The 18,806-nt window shown below is 43.0% G+C and overlaps 1 protein-coding gene across 2 annotated transcripts in view; it reads right to left on the reverse strand.

The window, feature by feature from the left end:
• KDR (kinase insert domain receptor) overlaps positions 1-15,795 on the reverse strand; it is a 46,301-nt gene extending 30,506 nt beyond the window's left edge. The window contains exons 1-9 of one of the 2 annotated variants that reach the window (XM_047091418.1): positions 15,446-15,795; positions 11,145-11,238; positions 8,953-9,149; positions 5,572-5,702; positions 5,173-5,341; positions 4,443-4,582; positions 3,561-3,738; positions 2,018-2,132; positions 1,763-1,926 (exon numbers count right to left, since the gene is read on the reverse strand). In XM_047091418.1, the coding sequence (XP_046947374.1) occupies positions 1,763-1,926; positions 2,018-2,132; positions 3,561-3,738; positions 4,443-4,582; positions 5,173-5,341; positions 5,572-5,702; positions 8,953-9,149; positions 11,145-11,238; positions 15,446-15,512 (1,255 nt within the window). In that variant the 5' untranslated portion in view covers positions 15,513-15,795. The remainder of the gene's footprint in view (positions 1-1,762; positions 1,927-2,017; positions 2,133-3,560; positions 3,739-4,442; positions 4,583-5,172; positions 5,342-5,571; positions 5,703-8,952; positions 9,150-11,144; positions 11,239-15,445) is intronic. The other variant, XM_047091417.1, reaches the window with a different exon arrangement.
• Between the last annotated feature and the right edge of the window lie 3,011 nt (positions 15,796-18,806).

An 18,806-nucleotide genomic window follows, 5' to 3' on the forward strand; every position in this document is an offset into this window, starting at 1 on the left:
CTCTAGCCAGAATAATCCATTCGATCCTCATAGCCACTATCATTGTCCCTTTTACACATAAGAAGAATGAAACAGAAAATGACTTGCCCAAGATCACCTACCTCTCTTCCTCCTCCCTCCCTGTCTCCTTCTTCCACTTCTTTCCCTCCTTCCTTCCTCCCTCTCTCCCTCCTTTCCTTCCTTTTCTTCCCTCCCCCTCTTCCTTTTTCTCACCCTTTTTTTTTCTTTCCTTTTTTTGGCTCCAAAGTCATTAATGCAAAACTATTCTCCCATCATCATCAACTTAAAGATTCGGATTATACTCTCAAATTTTGACTTTTTATGTTCATTTTATCTGGCAGGGTAAATGCTAAGGTGAATCAAATGGTTAGTGGCTTCATGAATTCTCGAGATGGGCTTATACACTACCCATTTTTACATCTTTGTTTTGTGCTCATTTGCTTCTCCCTACCTTACTTATGAGCTTTCTAGCTTCTCGCCTTTCCCAAATCCCCTCCTCCTGAGTGGCTTCTAAATGACATTTCTGCAACCTATTTTCTTTAAAATATTCCCTGAAGCTGATGTCCCAGCAAAGAAATGAAGTCAAGCTCAGCAGACACACAGAGAAGCGGCAGGATATGTGGGGAAGCACCCTAACGTTACAAGAGAAGATCCTGAAGTTGTAATGTGCTGCGCCCATAGGGAGAACAAAGAATGCCAACAGAGAAGCATTTCCCAAACTGTGTCTAGAGCAAGAGATGAGTGGATTTCTCGGGTTGGAGGGGGATGCTCGGCTCAAACAATTTTGTTAAGCCCTCAATACTCTATGTCTCTCCCCCTGGAGAATGGCAACATACATAAGCATATTAAAGATCCTGATAAGTCCTGCTATATAGACACCTGTTGTCCATCGACTTAGCACCTCAAACACTTCCTTGACCAGAATACCATTTTATTCCCCATCCAGGACACTTTCAGCTTGAAAGAACAAAGTTCAAATCATCCTTAGATCAAAAACTTTTTATCTTCCCTTTATAGCCTCAGAGTCAGATAGATCTTAGACTCCTGTTTTTAAAAAAAAAAAAATTTTTTTAACTTCCAGCCAACCAATGTCAACCTGCAAAAGCCTTCTGAGCTGGGATCTGCCTGTGCCTCAAAGTAGCAGCTTCCCACAAAATTCAAAAAGGCTCTTTAACATTTTCACGCCAGGTGCACACTTCCGTGAGACAAGGTCAAAGGCAACACAACTGTTCAAGGAGGGGTGCTTATTTCACAGCATACAGCCATTGAATGTAACATCTACATCAATGCTGCATGTGACTGCTGAACAGTTCAGTTGCGTGGCCTCTTAAGCACGTTATGTCCAGAGCGTGCTGTCCTACACCTCATCTCAACTCTACTGCTCTGGATCATTTCTATAAAAATTTTTTTTAATGTTTATTTATTTTTGAGAGAGAGAGAGAGAGAGAGAGAGTGAGCAGGGGAGGGCAGAGAGAGGGAGACACAGAATCCAAAGCAGGCTCCAAGCTCCGAGCTGTCAGCACAGAGCCCAACGCGGGGCTTGAACTCACGAACTGTGAGATCCTGACCTGAGCCGAAGTTGGACGCTTAACCCACTGAGCCACCCAGGCGCCCCTGGATCATTTTTATACGTAGAAGCCTGTTCCTGATGTGAGTGAAGCAGCAGGTGTGACAAAGGACTCGTGGCCTGGCTGTGTAGGAAGCCGTAATCGTACCCTTTATAATCGGTTTGGGGCCGAGAAAGAAAGCGGAACAAACTCACCATTCACGACCAGAGATACCACGTGGCTCTGTTTCTCCTTCGAAATGGGGTTGGTAAGGATGACGGTGTAATTTCCTGTATCTTTTTCACTCACTTCCATAATAGTCAGTACATGCCCCACTTTTATTGTGTGATTGGACTCAATGGGTCTTCCATTTTTATACCTGTGGGGAAAAAAAAATTCTCGGGAATTAGTATAATTTAAGGGTTTGCTTTCAGGGGGAACAATGCTTTGCCTTTATTCCTAATAGTTACCATTTTATTTCCGGGGGAGGGTAACCAAGGTACTTCACAGGCACTCTGACACGGTCTCCCACGATGGCTTCCACCAAAGATTCCATGCCACTACCAAAAGCGACAAAAGGTTTTTCTGGAAAACAATAAAAATAATTACTCCTACGAATGTCAACTTCTTCAGTGAATGGTCATTTGGTTTAGTTTTTCATTTCAAATGAAGAGTCTGTGATCTAGGGAGTGTGAGTTGCCACAATTCAGGGATTCCCCACACTGCCTTTCCTTGGTCACAGCTCAGCTTCTCCCCATCAACTGGCCTCTGGATTTACCTTTCTCTCTCTCTGAGGGGCCACTGCAAGCCTACTGGTTGTTCCAGTCTCAGTTCAAGCGTTTGCTCCCCTGGGAAGTTTTCTCTAAGTCCTCCAGGAACCTCGGGTGCTCCTTCTCCTCCGTCCCCCTTGCACCCGATACCTACCCACCATCTGCCCCGGGACTCAGTCCTCGGACCCCTTCTCTTTATCTGCACCCTCCTCCAGGCTCAGCCATAAAGTGCCATTCACCCCTGACTTCTCCGGGTTCCAGACTTACATATCAAATATCTCCACTCGGACGTTTGATGGGCCTGTCCAAATAAACACACCCAACACCGTCGCCCCAAATCTTACTACCCTCTCAGTCTTCCCCATCTCGGTCGATAAAACCACCACTCATTCACCTCCTCACGCTAACGATTCAAGTCAGCTTGCATTCTGTTTCTCTTAGGCCCCTCAGCCGTCGAGTCAATGGGTGGATCCTGTTGGCTCTATCTTCAAAACCATATCCAGAACCAGATCACTTCTCCCCACTTCTGCCTCTACCACTCAGTCCAAGCCGCTCACCAGCTCTCACCGGGATAAATGCAATTAAGCCTCCTATCTGGTCTCCCTACTTCTGCCCTTTCTTCCCTAAAGTATTTCACATAAAAGACGCAGCAATCCTACGGAAACGTCAACCAGAGCGTGGCTCTCTCGGCTCGAGCCCTTCTATGAATGCCCGTATTATAAAATCCAAAATCATTACCCGGGCCCAAGGTTGAGTGCCAAATGAATTACCACCTAACCGGGGACGCTGACGTGTTATTATGTGACATGATTATCAGCGAAGGCGAATAAAAAAGAAACGAAGTTATTTTGCTCAAAGCCCCACAGATAGTAATTAAATCCAGGTTTCCTCAATTGCAAAGCCCTTGCTTATTCACACACGCCCCTCAGCCTCGAAATAAAATGAAAATGTAAAAACTATCGTAGATAGCAACATTCTGCTTAGTATACTGTAGTAACGGCAGCCACAAAAAACTGTAACAAGTAAAAGTTAGTGAGCACTTGCTGCCTCGGCTCATCTCATTATTAAAGTTGGGATTTGAACCCAAGCCGTGCTCTTGATCTCTAGGGCATGTGGCCTCCCTAGCAAGAGCTCAGCCATGTCTTCTGAATGAACAAAACAGGAATCTCTAGCTGACCTAACGTCATTTAGATGATCTCGCTTTTCAAGGCATGGCATGATTCCAAAGGACAGCGTCGCTTACCGTGGACCCTGACGAACGTGCTGTTCCGCTTGGTCATCAGCCCACTGGAAGCTGCACAGGTATACCACCCTTGGTCACTCCGGGTTACACCATCTATGGTCAAGGTGCTCAAAAATTTCTTCATCTCACTCCCAGATTGAGTTTTTAGGTCCCGGTTAACAAGCTTTTTATGCTGATGCTGAAAAAGAGTTTACTGAATTTTCAAAGTCCAGCATAACATCCCCTGGTAGCTTCTAGATACCCACAGGACCAAGTCTTGGCCCTTGGTGAATGCGATTCGTGCTAATAAGAGGTACTTCAGAACTTTTAACACCATCTAGGCTACCAATATATTTGGTTTCAAGAGAAATAAATGCAACCAACTGAATTAAGATTTTGAAAGCCTCACATAGTGGGAATGAGATGGACAGGTACCACAGAAACACAAGCAAGTATGATCACTGTTTAAGGAGAAGTATGTCTCATGCCACCTCTTAAAGACAAATTGCCTTAAAGGGAAAATAGATCAAAGACTTTGGAGCACAGAGAAATAATGCAACCTGGAAAGATGTAATCACCTAGAAAAAACTAATCTTCACTGCCTGATTATAGCAGAGTGGAACTGAGTTTTTGGCATTGCATCTGTTTTCCATGGGTGCTATGCGTTCTGTAGTTCTTTTAAAGTAAGTGTGTGTGTGTGTGTGTGTGTGTGTGAGAGAGAGAGAGAGAGAGAGAGAGAGAGAGAGAGGGAGGGAGAGACAGACAGACAGACAGAAAGAGAGAGACAGAGTTAAGGCCCTTACATTTTATCTGGCCAGACAAGTCCCTATCTCTCTCAAGCAAACTCCATTGAAGCTTATTATCAAAGTATTTAGAGGTCTGGCTTTGAACTGTTAGTGTTACCTTCAAAGAAGGGTATTCCCAGTTGAAGTCAATCCCCACATTTAGTTCAGTCCTCGCTGTACAGTTTAAGACGAGCCTCTCTCCAACAGACAGCTCAACTCCATGAGGGGGGCTCAGAACCACATCATAAATCTTGTACCCTGGAGCAAGTAAATTGAAAACACAGAGAAAGAGGGGGAAAACAAATATAACTTTGCATGGGTTTTTTTTTCAAAATGATGCAGCTTCAAAACGTGCCACATCATTTTTCCCTGAGGGCCTCAGCAATACTTGGTAACTCCCAGCAAAATCACCCACAGAGGCTTACAAAGCAGACTTGCAGGAATCTCAAAGATGTTGCCCGGTGGATAGAAAAGCAGTAAAATTTGAGTAGTCAAAAGCCAATGAAGCCAGCTTTAGTAAATTACTGAATTTTCCGTAAAATAGGTATAATTAAAAGAACGGATGCCAAGCAATGCTTTGAACATTGAATTTTCCATAAAATACGCTCCGATAATAACACTCTTTTCCATCCTTGGTCTTGGCAAGAGAGGCGAAAAACTCAATTGCACAGAGGTTTATTTGGTAGAGAAGAGCAGATATAATGAATTGCGCCATACCAGATCTTGAATTAATATCTTTTTCAATATCCCTTGTCTTTCCCCCTATACTTTAATCTTCAGGATCTTAATATAGGAAGCCAATCTTTAATGTCTAATATTAATGATACGGAAAGAAACTGTCCACTTACCTACAACCACAACTATGTACATAATAGACTGGTAACTTTCATCATTAATTTTTGCTTCACAGAAGACCATGCCAGCATAGCTGATCATGTAGCTGGGGATAGTAAAGCCTTTCTTACTGTCCCAGGAAATTCTGTTACCATCAGGGACAAACCTCTTTTCTGGATACCTCTGGGTAGAGAAAGAAATGCCAAATATTGAATGAAGCGCTACCCAAAAGTGAAAACCATGTAAAATGATCACTAAAGAATTCATCAGTAAAGAATACAAATCGGCTTTATTTATTACCATGTTGGCCCTTCCCAAAGGATCTTTAACACACATGATTGATAATATATTATATAGAGGCTGCCCTTCTTATTATGAAAATATGAGAGATGATTGAAGAAGATGTAACTTACTGCACAAAGTGACACATTGAGGTTGGAAATGGACCCAAGACATGGAATCACCACAGTTTTGTTTTTGTTCTCAGTGATGTACACAACGCCATGTTGGTCGCTAACAGAAGCAATAAATGGAGACCTGTAATCTAAAAGAAAATCGAATTCCATTAGTTAATGGTACTTACTAGAAAAGTTGGTCTTATTTCAAGTTCATAAACTCTAACCGGAGAAGTGAACAATTAAGAATGACATTTCACACCAGGCAAAGGAGTCCACGGGTTGGTCTGCTGGCAACTATCCAGCTCCAGGGATATGTGGCTATCGGAGTGTGTGTGTGTGTGTGTGTGTGTGTGTGTGTGTGTGTGTGAAAAATCTGAAAGAAAACTCCCAGAATAAAATTGACTCTTCTCCCTAGGATCGTCAACAAGTGGAGCATATTTTATAGGCTCCACATTTAAACAGATTGATCATTACCATGTTTTTCAAAATGAAGAAGCATACTTCATTTTTCATAAATACTTTCATATACACATATGCATTCCTCATATACACTAAACATTTTTCAAGTACATAAATCTTAAAGTAATTTTTTTTAATTTTAAAGTAATTTTAAAGTTAAATGTGTACACTTTACCGACTGAGTTTTACTGATGTTAAAAAGAATTCATAGTCTCTCTTTAGGCGAATAATGTCTCAGTACCATGAAAATAAACTAATGGCTTCCAAAGGATCTTTAAAATAAGCAGAAAATAACTAACCATTTTTGGATTCAATTACTCAAGAGAAAAATTTATGTGAGTATTTTAAAACTGTGAAGACTAGATATAAGATTAGTTATAAAATAATGTTCAATGGTTATTGAATTTAGCTTAGATTTCAGCAGTCATTAATATCTTCAATGACAAAAACTCAAAAAGCCACCGTGGCAAAAGTGGGAAGAAAACAAAGGAGATTTTCATGTCATTCAAACATTGTTCATACAATGGGGTTATTTTCTTGATTTTTTTTTAATATTTATTCATTTTTGAGAGAGACAGAGAAACAGAGCACAAGTGGGAGAGGGGCATAGAGCGATGGAGACACAGAATCTGAAGCAGGCTCCAGGCTCTGAGCTGTCAGTACAGAGCCTGACGCGGGGTTTGAACTCCAAACTGCAAGATCATGGCCTGAGCCGAAGTCGGATACTTAACCAACTGGGCCACCCAGGTGCCCCGGTCCATACAATGCTAATACACTGCTGGGAAACTACTCCGTTCCCCAGAGATAGAGTCACTGTGGTGTGAAACTGCACTTGAAATCTCACAGAGATAATGGTTCATACTGCTATGCCCAACAAACGTGATCAAGCACTGACGGGGCCCTTCAGGGTGGTTGGTCCAAGTAGAGAAAGAGTTAATTAAACCAAGGAGAGAAAGGCAGCTAATTCCCTACAACAGCAGAAGTTTGATTTCCTTCCCAGCTGGAAAGCACAGAAAGGCAGCCAATCCAGCCCACCACATGCCATACCCATTATCTTATGAGGCCAAGACCCACTTCCTGGCTCCATCCATTGCTGGAGGGAATGGGGTCAGAAGACTAAGGAAGTAAGGTAGGGACCGGGGCGGGGGGGGGGGGGGGAGGGGAGGGCATTAAATAAAGGGCTTTCCATAGGGAATACTTCAATCCTTTCTCTCTCATTGTTAAACCTCATGACCAAAATCTTGGACCGCTCACCTCCTAGAACATTAGACTTAGACAGGAAGCAGAATTTAATGGTATACTCAAAGACAGGCAGTGCACAAATAAACAGTGCGAGAGATTGCTACTTCTTAATATTACCTACCTTTTAGCCACATGCTATGAAATATTACCAAGCTTGCTTACAGAACAAGTCTTTGGAAGCTAAGTTAACCCCTTACGTAAGAATAAAGCTATTCAGTAAATCAATTCTATTTCAGTATTCCAAAAAAAAGGAAATAAACAAAAGAAACCCAAACAACCACCCATCCTCTCAAAATAAAATATTTACTGTAACTCATGAAATGAATTTTCACATGTCTCCAGGTTTCCTGACTTGGGGAGAAGGAAATAACGAGATATTATGGGAGAGGTTCATCTTGTAGTACTTCCAGACAGGCTAAAAGCAGGAAATCCTTGCAATCTTCTGAGAAAGCCTGATCTCCCAAGACTGCCAGATCAAAAGGAGCCAGAAATTCTCGAAGATCTGAGCCTTGTCTCTCTCAAATTCTGCAAAGGAAGGAGGAGGGCACAGAAATCTACCTTGGACTGTGCTTACACTGGGCAAAAATAATTCTCAAATATTGTGCAGTCCAGGAGTGACATAACGTTATTTTGATGTAGTCTCTGGTCTTCCATTGCACTGACCATACTGAACTACTGAAATGTAAATGGAGAGACACAAGTGTGTTTCCCAAAGCTAATGAAATTCCTGTTCTGTAAAAGATGCTTCTGAAAATAAGTCTAAACCGTCTTCACCTGCCTCAAATCCTCTGGGATATAAAATATATATATAAATGTATAAACAAAATGTCTTAACAGCTCATTTTCACTGTAAAGGAAAATATTTAGTATATCCAAGCAAAATACTACATAACACTTGCCTTCCCCAAAATTATCTGACAGGATTATAACTAGGTTTGCATAGGAAAATTAAGGTAGTGTAAGATTTTTGAAACACAAAAGAAAAAATCATTTATATCATAAATACTTAATACATGTAACATTGTGTTTTATTCTACACGGATGTTAAATTGACCTCCATGATGTCAATCCCAAATTGCAAACTCTAGAAAGATGTGGCACATCATCCAAGATCTCAGACCACACAAGTGAAGGAAAGAAACACTGTTCTTGAAACGCTCTTTGAGGTAGCGTCTTCATTTGCACAAGAGGATGAAAATTGTTTTTCACAAAGTAGAAGTGGGAAAAGAAAAGTTCTCAGGTAGAAAAAAAGCTTCAGCGCCCTTGGCTGTTTCCCGGTGCATTCTTGGGAAAATCTCCTACCCTGTTTTAGATAACCTATCTCTCCATTGAAACCTCTCCATAACTCACTCCTGAATCTTCCTTTTCAAGGATTGCAGGTTCTTTTTCTCAAACATCAGAAGGCTTTGTATAAATCCCCGTAGCCAATTGTGAACACAGATTTCCCTCAGAAACAAAGATCAGAACCACACCAAGTGGGCAACAGAGATGTCAACAGGGCCCAAGTTCCAGAACAAATCAGTGAGTCTTATCCTCGGGGGAAGCCTTGAGAGAGAATTTTGTGTATTCCTGTTGGCAGACAGCCTTTGGAGCGAGCCTTTTGTTGTACTCCATTGTACTCAATTCTGCTTTGCGCCTCTTGTGTTTTATAACTGGCAAATCAACTTGGGAAATGCATTCCATTTACCCACTTACCTTGAACATAGACATAAATGACCGAGGCTACGTCAGTGTCCTGGTAGAAGCACTTGTAGGCTCCAGTATCATTTCCGATCACTTTTGGAATCGTGAGCGTCTTACAGAAGAAGCTGTCACTGCAGTCCGTCACCTCCACTCTCTTCTCAGAGCCACTCTGATTGTTGGGCCAGAGCCAGTCCAAGTCCCTCTGTCCCCTGAAAAATTAATTCCAGGGAAGTATTCATGTGAAATGCCACACTAGGAGACTGTTTCTAAGAAAACAGAAGGTTTTGGTTCTCAAACATCTATAAACTCAACAGACAGATTCACAACCTTTTTTTTACCAACAATGACAGGCTGGAGCCACCAATGACAAAAAGCCATGAACTCGGCTTCAGACATCACTTATAAGAATTCCTGGGTTTCCTATTAATTAACTCATTCACTCAACAAATATTCATTCAACATGTGCTACGTGCCAAATGTTGACAAAGTCGGGGGATACAGCAGTGAACAAATCAGACAAAAATCTATGCCGTTATGGAACTTTAGTGTAGTTAGAAGAAACAGGCAATGACTTAGTGAGTAAACCTCTTTAAAGCTGAAATTCTTTAAAAGTAAGTAAAATAAATGGTGTAAATAAAATGTAAGGCGGTGATAAGTACTATGGAGCAAATATAGAATACGCAAAGAGTAAAGAGTTCTGGAGGGATGGGGCTTGATGAAAGCCATTTGAATGTAAGGAGGGACAGTGTTCCAAGCAGAGGGAACAGAAAATGTAAAGACCCTGGGGCAGGAGTATCTGGAGTATCAGGGGAATGGCAAGGAAGCCAGAGTGGTCAGATAAGAGTGGGCACACAGGACGGTAAGAAGTGAGGCTCTGAAGGAAGAGGGTGCAACTTTCTAAGAGTCTCGTAGATCTTATGCAGGCTGCATTCAAACAAAGGTTATTTTCACTGCAGCACTTCCCGGCAAAGCCCTATGAAAGACAGTCCACATAAAGAAGAATGCAACATCATTGATTCTTCTTTCAAAGAATCTGAAATTTCCATGAAGTTGCAGCTACATTAATGAAGTTACTTTAACACACTCCATAGCTTTTTTAGGACATAAGAAAAAATTTCTGAATGACTTTTAAAAGGGAATGTGGGATCTGTGGGGATTTTAAATAACCTCTGTTATTGAGGATGGTTACGAGGAAAATCTACTAAGAAATATGTCTTCAAATAGCAAAGCTAGAGAAATAGCACTGTTACCGTGTTTTTTCCTCGAGGGCTGGGTATTGGTGACCCACCCTTGATAAGGGGACAAGGGTATCCTTTACACCTCTGCAGTCTAAAATAGATCTGTGTCATTGTGGTGAACACCTGGTGTTCATCAAGCATTCTCAATGGCGGTAAGCTGCCCAAGATTCTTTGTGGACCCCCAGCTCTCTTCTCAGAGGACAACATCACCTCCAGCCATCTCTCCACCTGTTTGTCTCTGCCAAAGACACACTGAGAGGTTCCTGCAAAGCCTCTGGGTCGCTACATTAAACACCAAAGTCTTCTACCTTTCCTTCCGGGGTAGGGGCTGTAAGACAAACTTAAATGCTTCTTCTTCTTTTCAAAGAAGCCTGCTTCCCCAGTTACAAAAATCAAGGGCAGGACTTCTTGCTACCAAATGAGACGAGAGGCATTCCACAACATCAAGCCAAAGCATGAAGTCCATTACTTGTGCAGAACACATACTCAGTAATATTAATGGCTGAATATTAAATTGCTACCCCAGTCATAATTTTATCATAAAATAAAATTCTCAGAAAACCATAAAATAAAATGTCCAAGAGCCATCCTGAATATAATAAATAGGGCCCAAATTCCTTCAACTGCATCCCTTAAGGATAAGTCCTCAATTCCACTTGTTTATCCAATATTTAATGAACATCTATTATATACTATATTCCAGGTGCTATTCTGTGTGTGTGTGTGTGTGTGTGTGTGTGTGTGTGTGTGTGTGTTGGCAGAGGGCAGCAGAAAAAAAATGCCAGCAAAATCATACAAAAATTTTGGGAGAAGTGCGTTCTCATTTTTTCATTATTAAATCATTTATTAGAAACCTCATCATGTATAATTACATCTCTATTATAATTCTGCTTAAGGAAATTATTTTCCCTCAATAAACACTGAGTTACTTAACACAGGAAATCTGAATCTAAAATTAATCCTTACCTGCAAGTAATCTGAAGAGTTGTATTAGCCATAATTGTAAGTATGTCTTTTTGTATGCTGAGTCTGGGTGGATCAAGGGAAACACTAGGCAAACCTAGAAACAAATTAAATAAATGAATGTAGTTGCCATTGAGTCAGACCCAATAGGAAACACCTTCTATAAACAATGCACACTCTATACTTTAAAAGGCCTCTTCAGCAATTCATTGTGTAAAACTGTGAATTTACTTTTCACCATTCCCAGTAAAAGTTCACAAGCTGTGTCATAACAGGAAGAATGGGCAGATGGTCATAAACCAACACAAAAGTTCTGCAATTCACGGAGCTAGGGTGGAGTTCCTGTTTTCCTGCATTGCCAACTTCAAGGTCTTACAAAAGGATATAGGACATTGAAACCAAATGAACCTTCATCTGATGATCTCACTCCCTTGGGAAAGGACCCACTGACATTTCTTATAAAGCATAGGATGCACACATTTGACTAAATTGCTGATTAATGAATACTACTTAGAGAGATTTCTATACAGTTCGTCTATGTACCCTGGAGGGGGGAGGAGTGCCCCTGACATTGTCTCATTTTCCTTTATCAATTTTCTAGTGCACTTCCTCTGGTATATGAACTGCCAGAGTTGGAAGATGGTAGGTACATTAAAACTAGATGAGAAGAACTGAGGAACAGAAAACATTTGCCAGTGTCCATGTAATATGCCCATTAATATACTTTTCCTCAGAGAATGAGACTAAAAAAGTATGATGCTAATGAATTACAATTGAGGAATCTCGACTTATTAAACAAAACTTTGAGCTTTCTGATACCAAGCTTGTAACACAAGAAAGCTGTCTTTACCTACAAATACAATGGGACAGATTCTCACCATGGGTCACTCCACAACAAGAAAAAACAGAGTTCTCTGTGAACAAAATGCAAAGAGCTAGTAAGTATTGAAAAACTGTCAGAGAAAGAAAAACCGTCCACCATGATAGGGCCTTAACTAATATCCAGGTCTCCAAAACACCACCTTAAAAAGTGATGGATGCTGGGTAAGCACCAATCTTAATATGGTCCTTAAGTCGTATCAACTAAGAACAAATGACTCTCTACCCAAAGAAAATGAAAACACTAATTCAAAAAGATCCATGCACCCTTATGCTTACTGCAGCATTATTGGCACTAGCCAAGATATGGAAATGACCCAAGTGTCCATCAATAGATGAATGGACAAAGAAGATGTGGTATATATACAAAGGAATACTACTCAGCCATAAAAAAAGAATGAAATCTTGCCATGCGCAAGGACATGGATGGAGTTACAGAGTATTATTCTAAGTGAACTAAGTCAGAGAAAGACAAGTACCAAAGATTTCACCCATATGTAGAATTTAAGAAACAAAACAAATGAGCAAGGAAAATCAAAAGAGACAAATAAACATACACTCTTAAATATGGAGAACAAACTGATGGTTGGTAGGGGGTAGATGAAATAGGCAAAGGGGATTAAGAATACACTTATCATGATGAGCACTGAGTAATGTATAGAATTATTGAATCACTATATTGTACACCTGAAATTAATATATCACTGTATGTTAATTACACTAGAATTTTCAAAATAAATAAATAAATAATTTTCAAAAGAGAACCAGTGATTCTCTAAGCCTAAACTGGCACTGATCTTGTTGGGTAAATAAGACAGTATTAGCAAATATGAAAAAGCATGAGTAAACAGAATGAGCACATACTGAGTGCAAATACCCAACATACTGAATCTGCGGACCCCAGTGTGAACAGCTACAGGTAAAATGAACAACTGATCACACATATTTCTACACACTCACCCAGATGTGCAAAATAGTTGCTGATATAATTGTAGATTTGTTGATCAATATCCTTGTTTAAAAAAAAAAAAACCCAGAAATTAAGTTATATCAATAAATCTCAGAAACTAATTGGTATTGGTACTGACTTGTGTTTGGGGTAGTAATTCTTAAACTTTAGGATGTGTAAGATATCCCTGGCCCTACAAATCTGCATTTTAACAAGTATTTCAGGTGACTTGATCATACATGGTCTACGGGACACTCTTGGACAGCTATTGATCTGGGATATCAGGATCAGTTAATCAGCACAGCATTTTTCAATATGGAAGGAAATAATTGCCCCAAAGTAGACAAACAATAAAGCAACGTGTTTAAAAGCAACAGAAAAGCCTCCCAACAATGGAGTCTCACTTTGTTTAAGAAAAGGAAAATGAAAACAACTCAGTTGGATGCGTACAAATATCAAACATGACTGGGAAGCACTAGGTTGAGAAACGTGTTGAAAACAGTAACTTAAAACAATTTGTACAATGATCCAAATGAGAAAGAGCCCATCATTTGGGCACACTGATGTGAGGGGGGAAAAAAAAATGGTAGTAAAGGCAAAGTTCTAAATAGTTATGTTCACCCTACAGCCAAAACAAGAGTTCTTGAAGATCTCTCATAAATTATCGTCCCAGATTATCTCACACTCTAGCCACACTTTCTTATGTTAAAAAAATTCATTGAAGATATGTTCTGCATTCATAGGAAGCTAAGACAACACCACACTATTCTAGAGACGTGCACACAACAAAAATCTTTTTCAGCAAGACTGTATCAATAATGATAATTTCAAATTCACATCCATAGACCAACCAACATTCAATTTTGTTTTGCTCCTTTAAGCTTCATTCATTTTCATTGGCAGGTTTAAGTTCCACTCTTCAGAAATTCTGAAGAAATAACTGTAAGAAGCGCATATGTTGCTAGTCCATAAAAAGCCCTTCTATGTTCAAATCCCCTAACCAAAATTAATTCATGTGTGTGCTATTACCCTTCCAGCTCAAAGACAGGAAGGAAAAACAACAGTGCCTCTGTCTCCAGAATTTGATGGCACCAATTATAGTCCAATCCAATTAAGTAAGTCACACACTCCAAAAGGGCAACCTCATCATTATATTCAGGGCAACCCGATTACAGTTACACTGCTGCGCTATGAAACACCCCAGGCTTAGAAGCAACTCACTTCTTTGTGGGATACAGAACAACCACATGTTCCACACTGTAAAGGGGGAGAGAGACGTCTTGTCAGGGACAAATGAGTGTCCACGGCGAAGCGGGCCCTGATGAACCAAGTCATTATCAAGAAAATTCAATAACTATAGACAGATGATCTTAACAGTGTACGAGTGTGTCTTTTTTAAGACTCTTTTATTTCAATATAAGGAACTTTCCCTGAATCATTTGACCTTTTTCTTTTTTTTTTTTTTTTTTCCTTTTCTCCACCCTCTCTCCTTTCTCACCCTCCAAAGAGTGGAAATCTGGAAATCCGCAAACTGTGGCTACAGAAAAGAGATACGAGAAGAGAGCGGGCAGGGGTGACGGGGAGCGCGAAGAGAGAAAGACAGACATTCATTGCACCAAGAGCATGTGTGTTCCTAATCCTGAAGGGGACTGAAATTTTAGGTGGCAAGGAAAGTGGCGAGTGGCGCTGTATCCAGGTACGGAGTCCCGCAGAGTAAGTTTTCAGATCGTGAACTTCTGATCATGCGCTTATCCCAAAGACCAAAGCTTTAAAAGATGTCACTCTTTTACATAAGAAGGTGAGTGTTTCTTGGAGACACTTTGGGAAGCTGTCACAATCCCGAGTCCGAGCCCAATTTCACCTTCTCTCTGCAAGGAGAGCGGCATCCCGCACCAAGCAAGGAAAAAAAGTTTCCCTCCCCGAAATGCAGCTCATACAGTGGGTGTGTTTGTGGGTTCCAGCCAGAAGGGAACGGCACACCGGGGTCCCTGCTCGACTCCTACAGAGGCAGAGCCTAGTGCACGATTAGATCCGAGCGAACCGGCTTGCGCTCCCTGCAAGGCTTCCTTCCCCGGGTCCGGGCTAGTGCGGTGCGCCCAGCCGGACAGCGTTCCAGCGCCTGCTCCCGCCTGCGGGAACACCTCTCCCCTGCCAGCCCCGGGCGCCCGCCTTCCCACCCCCGCCTCCCGAAAGCCCGAGGGTGTGTCGGCTCCGCAGGACTTGCTCCAGCCGAGGCACCAAAGTCGTGGAAAAGGAACTGCGCTCCGGAGACTACCGGCTCTCTGGATCATCTTGGGCCCACCAAAGAGCCTCAGTTTCCTCATTGGTAAATGAAACACCACAAAGTGTCAAGTCACTTCCAACTCTCCAGCTCTCTGAGTCTGAGTTAGATCCGGCCTCCAGGACCTCTCCGCATCCCCATCTCTCCGCCCGCACCCGACCTCTCCGTCTTCCTTCTGGGGAGTGGGCTCCTTACCCACAGAGGCAGCCCCGGTCTCCACGCAGAACCACAGAACGACGGCCAGCAGCGCCTTGCTCTCCATCCCGCACCTCGCGCCGGGCGCCCTGCCCAGAACTCGGGCGCCGGTTCTTTCTCCCCGGGCCTGCCGGGCGAAGAAGGCGCGGAGGTGGAACGCGCGCCGCAGCGCAGGACTGTGAGGCGCAAAGGGGAGGGTGCTCTGGCTCCGGCCACGACTTGCAGGGGCGTCTGCGGGTGCCAGGAGGAGAGGAAATCCCGGCTGCGCTACAGCTCTGGGCTTTCTGCGCGCAAGTGATGCCCCGCGCGGGCAGAGGAAACACAACCATCCACCGCCTGCTCTCCCGGGGTCCCGGGACTCAGTGCCGGGTGGGAGCGGAGGCCGAAACTCTAGAGCTTGGGGGCGGGGTCTTGAGGGGCGGGGCCGGGGCGGGGCTCCCCTCTGCCGCAGGTCCCGCCTCTCAGCCGGGTACCGGGCCTGGATCCCCCGCTCCCCTTGCCCACTGCATCTCCCCGTCTCCCCGCTGGCCTGGGACTGCATCTGCCCCCGGGTCGCCCGAGGCAGAACGTCCCAGGTGCAACAACTCCGTTGTTTACCTCCGTAGAGATAAAATGTAGCCCGTAACGGCTTCTGAGAAACTCCAAGCTTCAGTAGGTTGAGGCCCTCCGAGATGAGGGTAGGGGTGCAGACGGAGGGGACAGCGCCGTGAGCGCAGGCGAGGGACACCGAGCTTCAGGAGGCGCGCCAGAATTTGGGACCGTCTTCAGCGCCCGCGCGTTCCCGTAGTGACTGGGCGACAGGCTGTGGATCAGCAGCAGCAGGTTGAAGCAACCAGGGAAAAGCAGATACAGAACCCAGGCGCATGCAGGATCGCAAACCGGCAGGCAGTGACTCCAGCCAGTACTGAGTGTTTTGCTTGGCCAGCAAAATTGTAGTTTAAAAATCTGAATCTGAATGTCTGTAGTCAGAATATACACATGCTCAGTTCTGCAAAGTTCCCCCTATTTCCTCTTATACCTGGCAGCTTCAAATGTTTTTAAGCTACCAGCCTAGCCCCCAAAGGCACTTAAATTTGAGACCCTGGCTTTCACCAAAAACCTGCATCAGGACTCCAGGGAGCTGTCAGTAGCCAGGGCCCTAGCATCGTGGCATGAGAGCCACCCATCCGGGAGTGAGTGAGTGACGTTCTCCTTGAGAAAGGGCTTTTGTCCACCGTGTTACCTGACAAGGACTACATGACTCGTCCTGGGCTTTTGAGCAGGCCCCTTTCCAGACCAGAGCTCCTAGCCAAGATACCCATAGGCCCAGGAGAAGAAGGCCGGCTTCACTGAAGCAATGAAGAGAATGCTCCCTGGTCCCAGACCCGGGGCATCCAGAACAGCCTACCAAACCTCTCCTCACACGACTCTCTCTGCATGTGTCGACTCCTTGTGGAGCTGTTTGGAGAAGGCAGATTCCTTTAGACATTTTTTTTCTTTCTTCTCTCTCCATGCCTCCCCATACTTAGCAAGTGACATCGAACAACCCCCAACTTCATTAAATAGGGATCTTGCAGGTCCCTCTGTCTTAAGGCACCATCCTTCAGGAGAGATGGAGAGGTAGAATTATTATTTCCGCATCTAGGCCAAACCCTGCTTCCTGAAATATACACGGTGAAGTGTTGCTTTTCTTCTTCTATGTTTATATTTGCTGTAGTTACTCTTCTGCTTTGCAGGCTCAACAACTGAAACACTTTGACTCTGAAATACAGTGAATGTCTATGCTTAAGATTTCTTATCATATGAAAAAGTTGAGACTGAAAAGCCCTTCTTCAGCAGAGGCAAGCCTTTCACCTTTTTATTTTTCCCAAGCAGATGTTATGCACATATAGGTATAGGTGTATCGCCAAGGGTGGCCCTGGTATAAATACCATGTTGGCATCTTTCACTTTAAATTAGAACTTGAAGCTCACTCTACGTTGACCCATAAGGTTCCATTTTATTCTTTTTAATAGTGACACGATGCTCCACTGTAGAGATGTACTCATATTTAATCTAGGAGGTAATTATATTTGTCAGAGTCAGGAGTATCCTTAAAGAATCCCCTCCCTTCCTGCTAGTAAACTTAGCAAATAAACCAGGACCAGCCCTGACAAAGCTGGATGGGGTGGGGGGGGGGGGGGGGGAGGGCAAGGGGAGGGGTTGTGGAACCTGGTTTGAAGGAGGCCATTTCTTTCCATTTCTATCTCCAAACAATTCTTTAGGCTCAGGCTTATTTACAATTCATGACACTTCCTCTTCCAGGTCTCACTTAGGAAGATAGTGTCTCCTCCCAATGCAAACCAGAACCTTCAGGCCCATGGTAATAGCCCCCTTTAGCAGTCTTGGAGGAAATGATGCGTCTTTGATGGTCACAAGACCAGAATTTGGCAGGGTTGCAATGAAATCAGTCTACCACATTCCCTCCCACACAGTACTTAGAAGTGCCTTATGTTCATGAAAAATGACAAAGTCTGTTTTTTTGTTTCTCTTTTTTTTTTTGAAAAAGGTCTAGTCATTGGGCAACACCCTCCCATTATGTGGTACCACTGGAGTGATTTTGTGAGTTAATCCTGCAGTACAGGTACACCCACCCCCTATTAAAGTGCCCAAGTGTATTCAGTGCTCCTAGATGGGATTCAGACACATTTGGGAGTGAGGCAGCAGAGCGTCACTAAGTGCAGACCCTGGGACCACACTAACTGGACTTAAGCCCCCTTACTATCCATGTGATCTTGACCCACTGACTGGTTGCCTACCTATGAAACATGAAGGATGATAATAGTACCTTCTTTGTTGGGTTTTTTTGTAAGAATTCAATGAGTTACTGCATGTAAGGCACTTAGAATAGGACCTAACAGCTGGTGAGCCCAGACCTAGCACATAGTCACCATCTGATACAGTGGGAAGCAGTCTGTGAAGGTCAGTCATACCACAGTGTGTGGCCTCCATCCTGCTACAGAGCTCTACACTGCAAATAAGTCTCATTAATCTGCAATGGCCATTTTTGAGCACCTACTATGTGCTAGCACCATAATAGAGACTAGAGTGACAATGGTGAAAATAAAGGCAATATGAGCATAAATGAGCGGTCCTCACGTAGCTCCATCCAGGGCAAATTTAACTTAATCACAGAGTGCTCTGTATTCCAGCCACTTCTTTGGGTTTTGTGTACACAGAATATACATTGTTCATATCACCAGAGCACCCTACATAAATTATACTCTGTGAGGCTAAATTTGGTTCTGGCACCACAAGTATTTTGGACTTCGTATGTTAAAAAGTAAGACTACCAAACGTTTAATAATTGTGGAAGTTGGATGCCAAGTATGTATGGGTTCAT

Source organism: Lynx rufus, unplaced genomic scaffold (assembly GCF_022079265.1).
Source record: "Lynx rufus isolate CCGP_SWC_20201006 ecotype Redwood Valley unplaced genomic scaffold, mLynRuf1.p SCAF_3, whole genome shotgun sequence".
Lineage (NCBI taxonomy): Eukaryota > Metazoa > Chordata > Mammalia > Carnivora > Felidae > Lynx > Lynx rufus.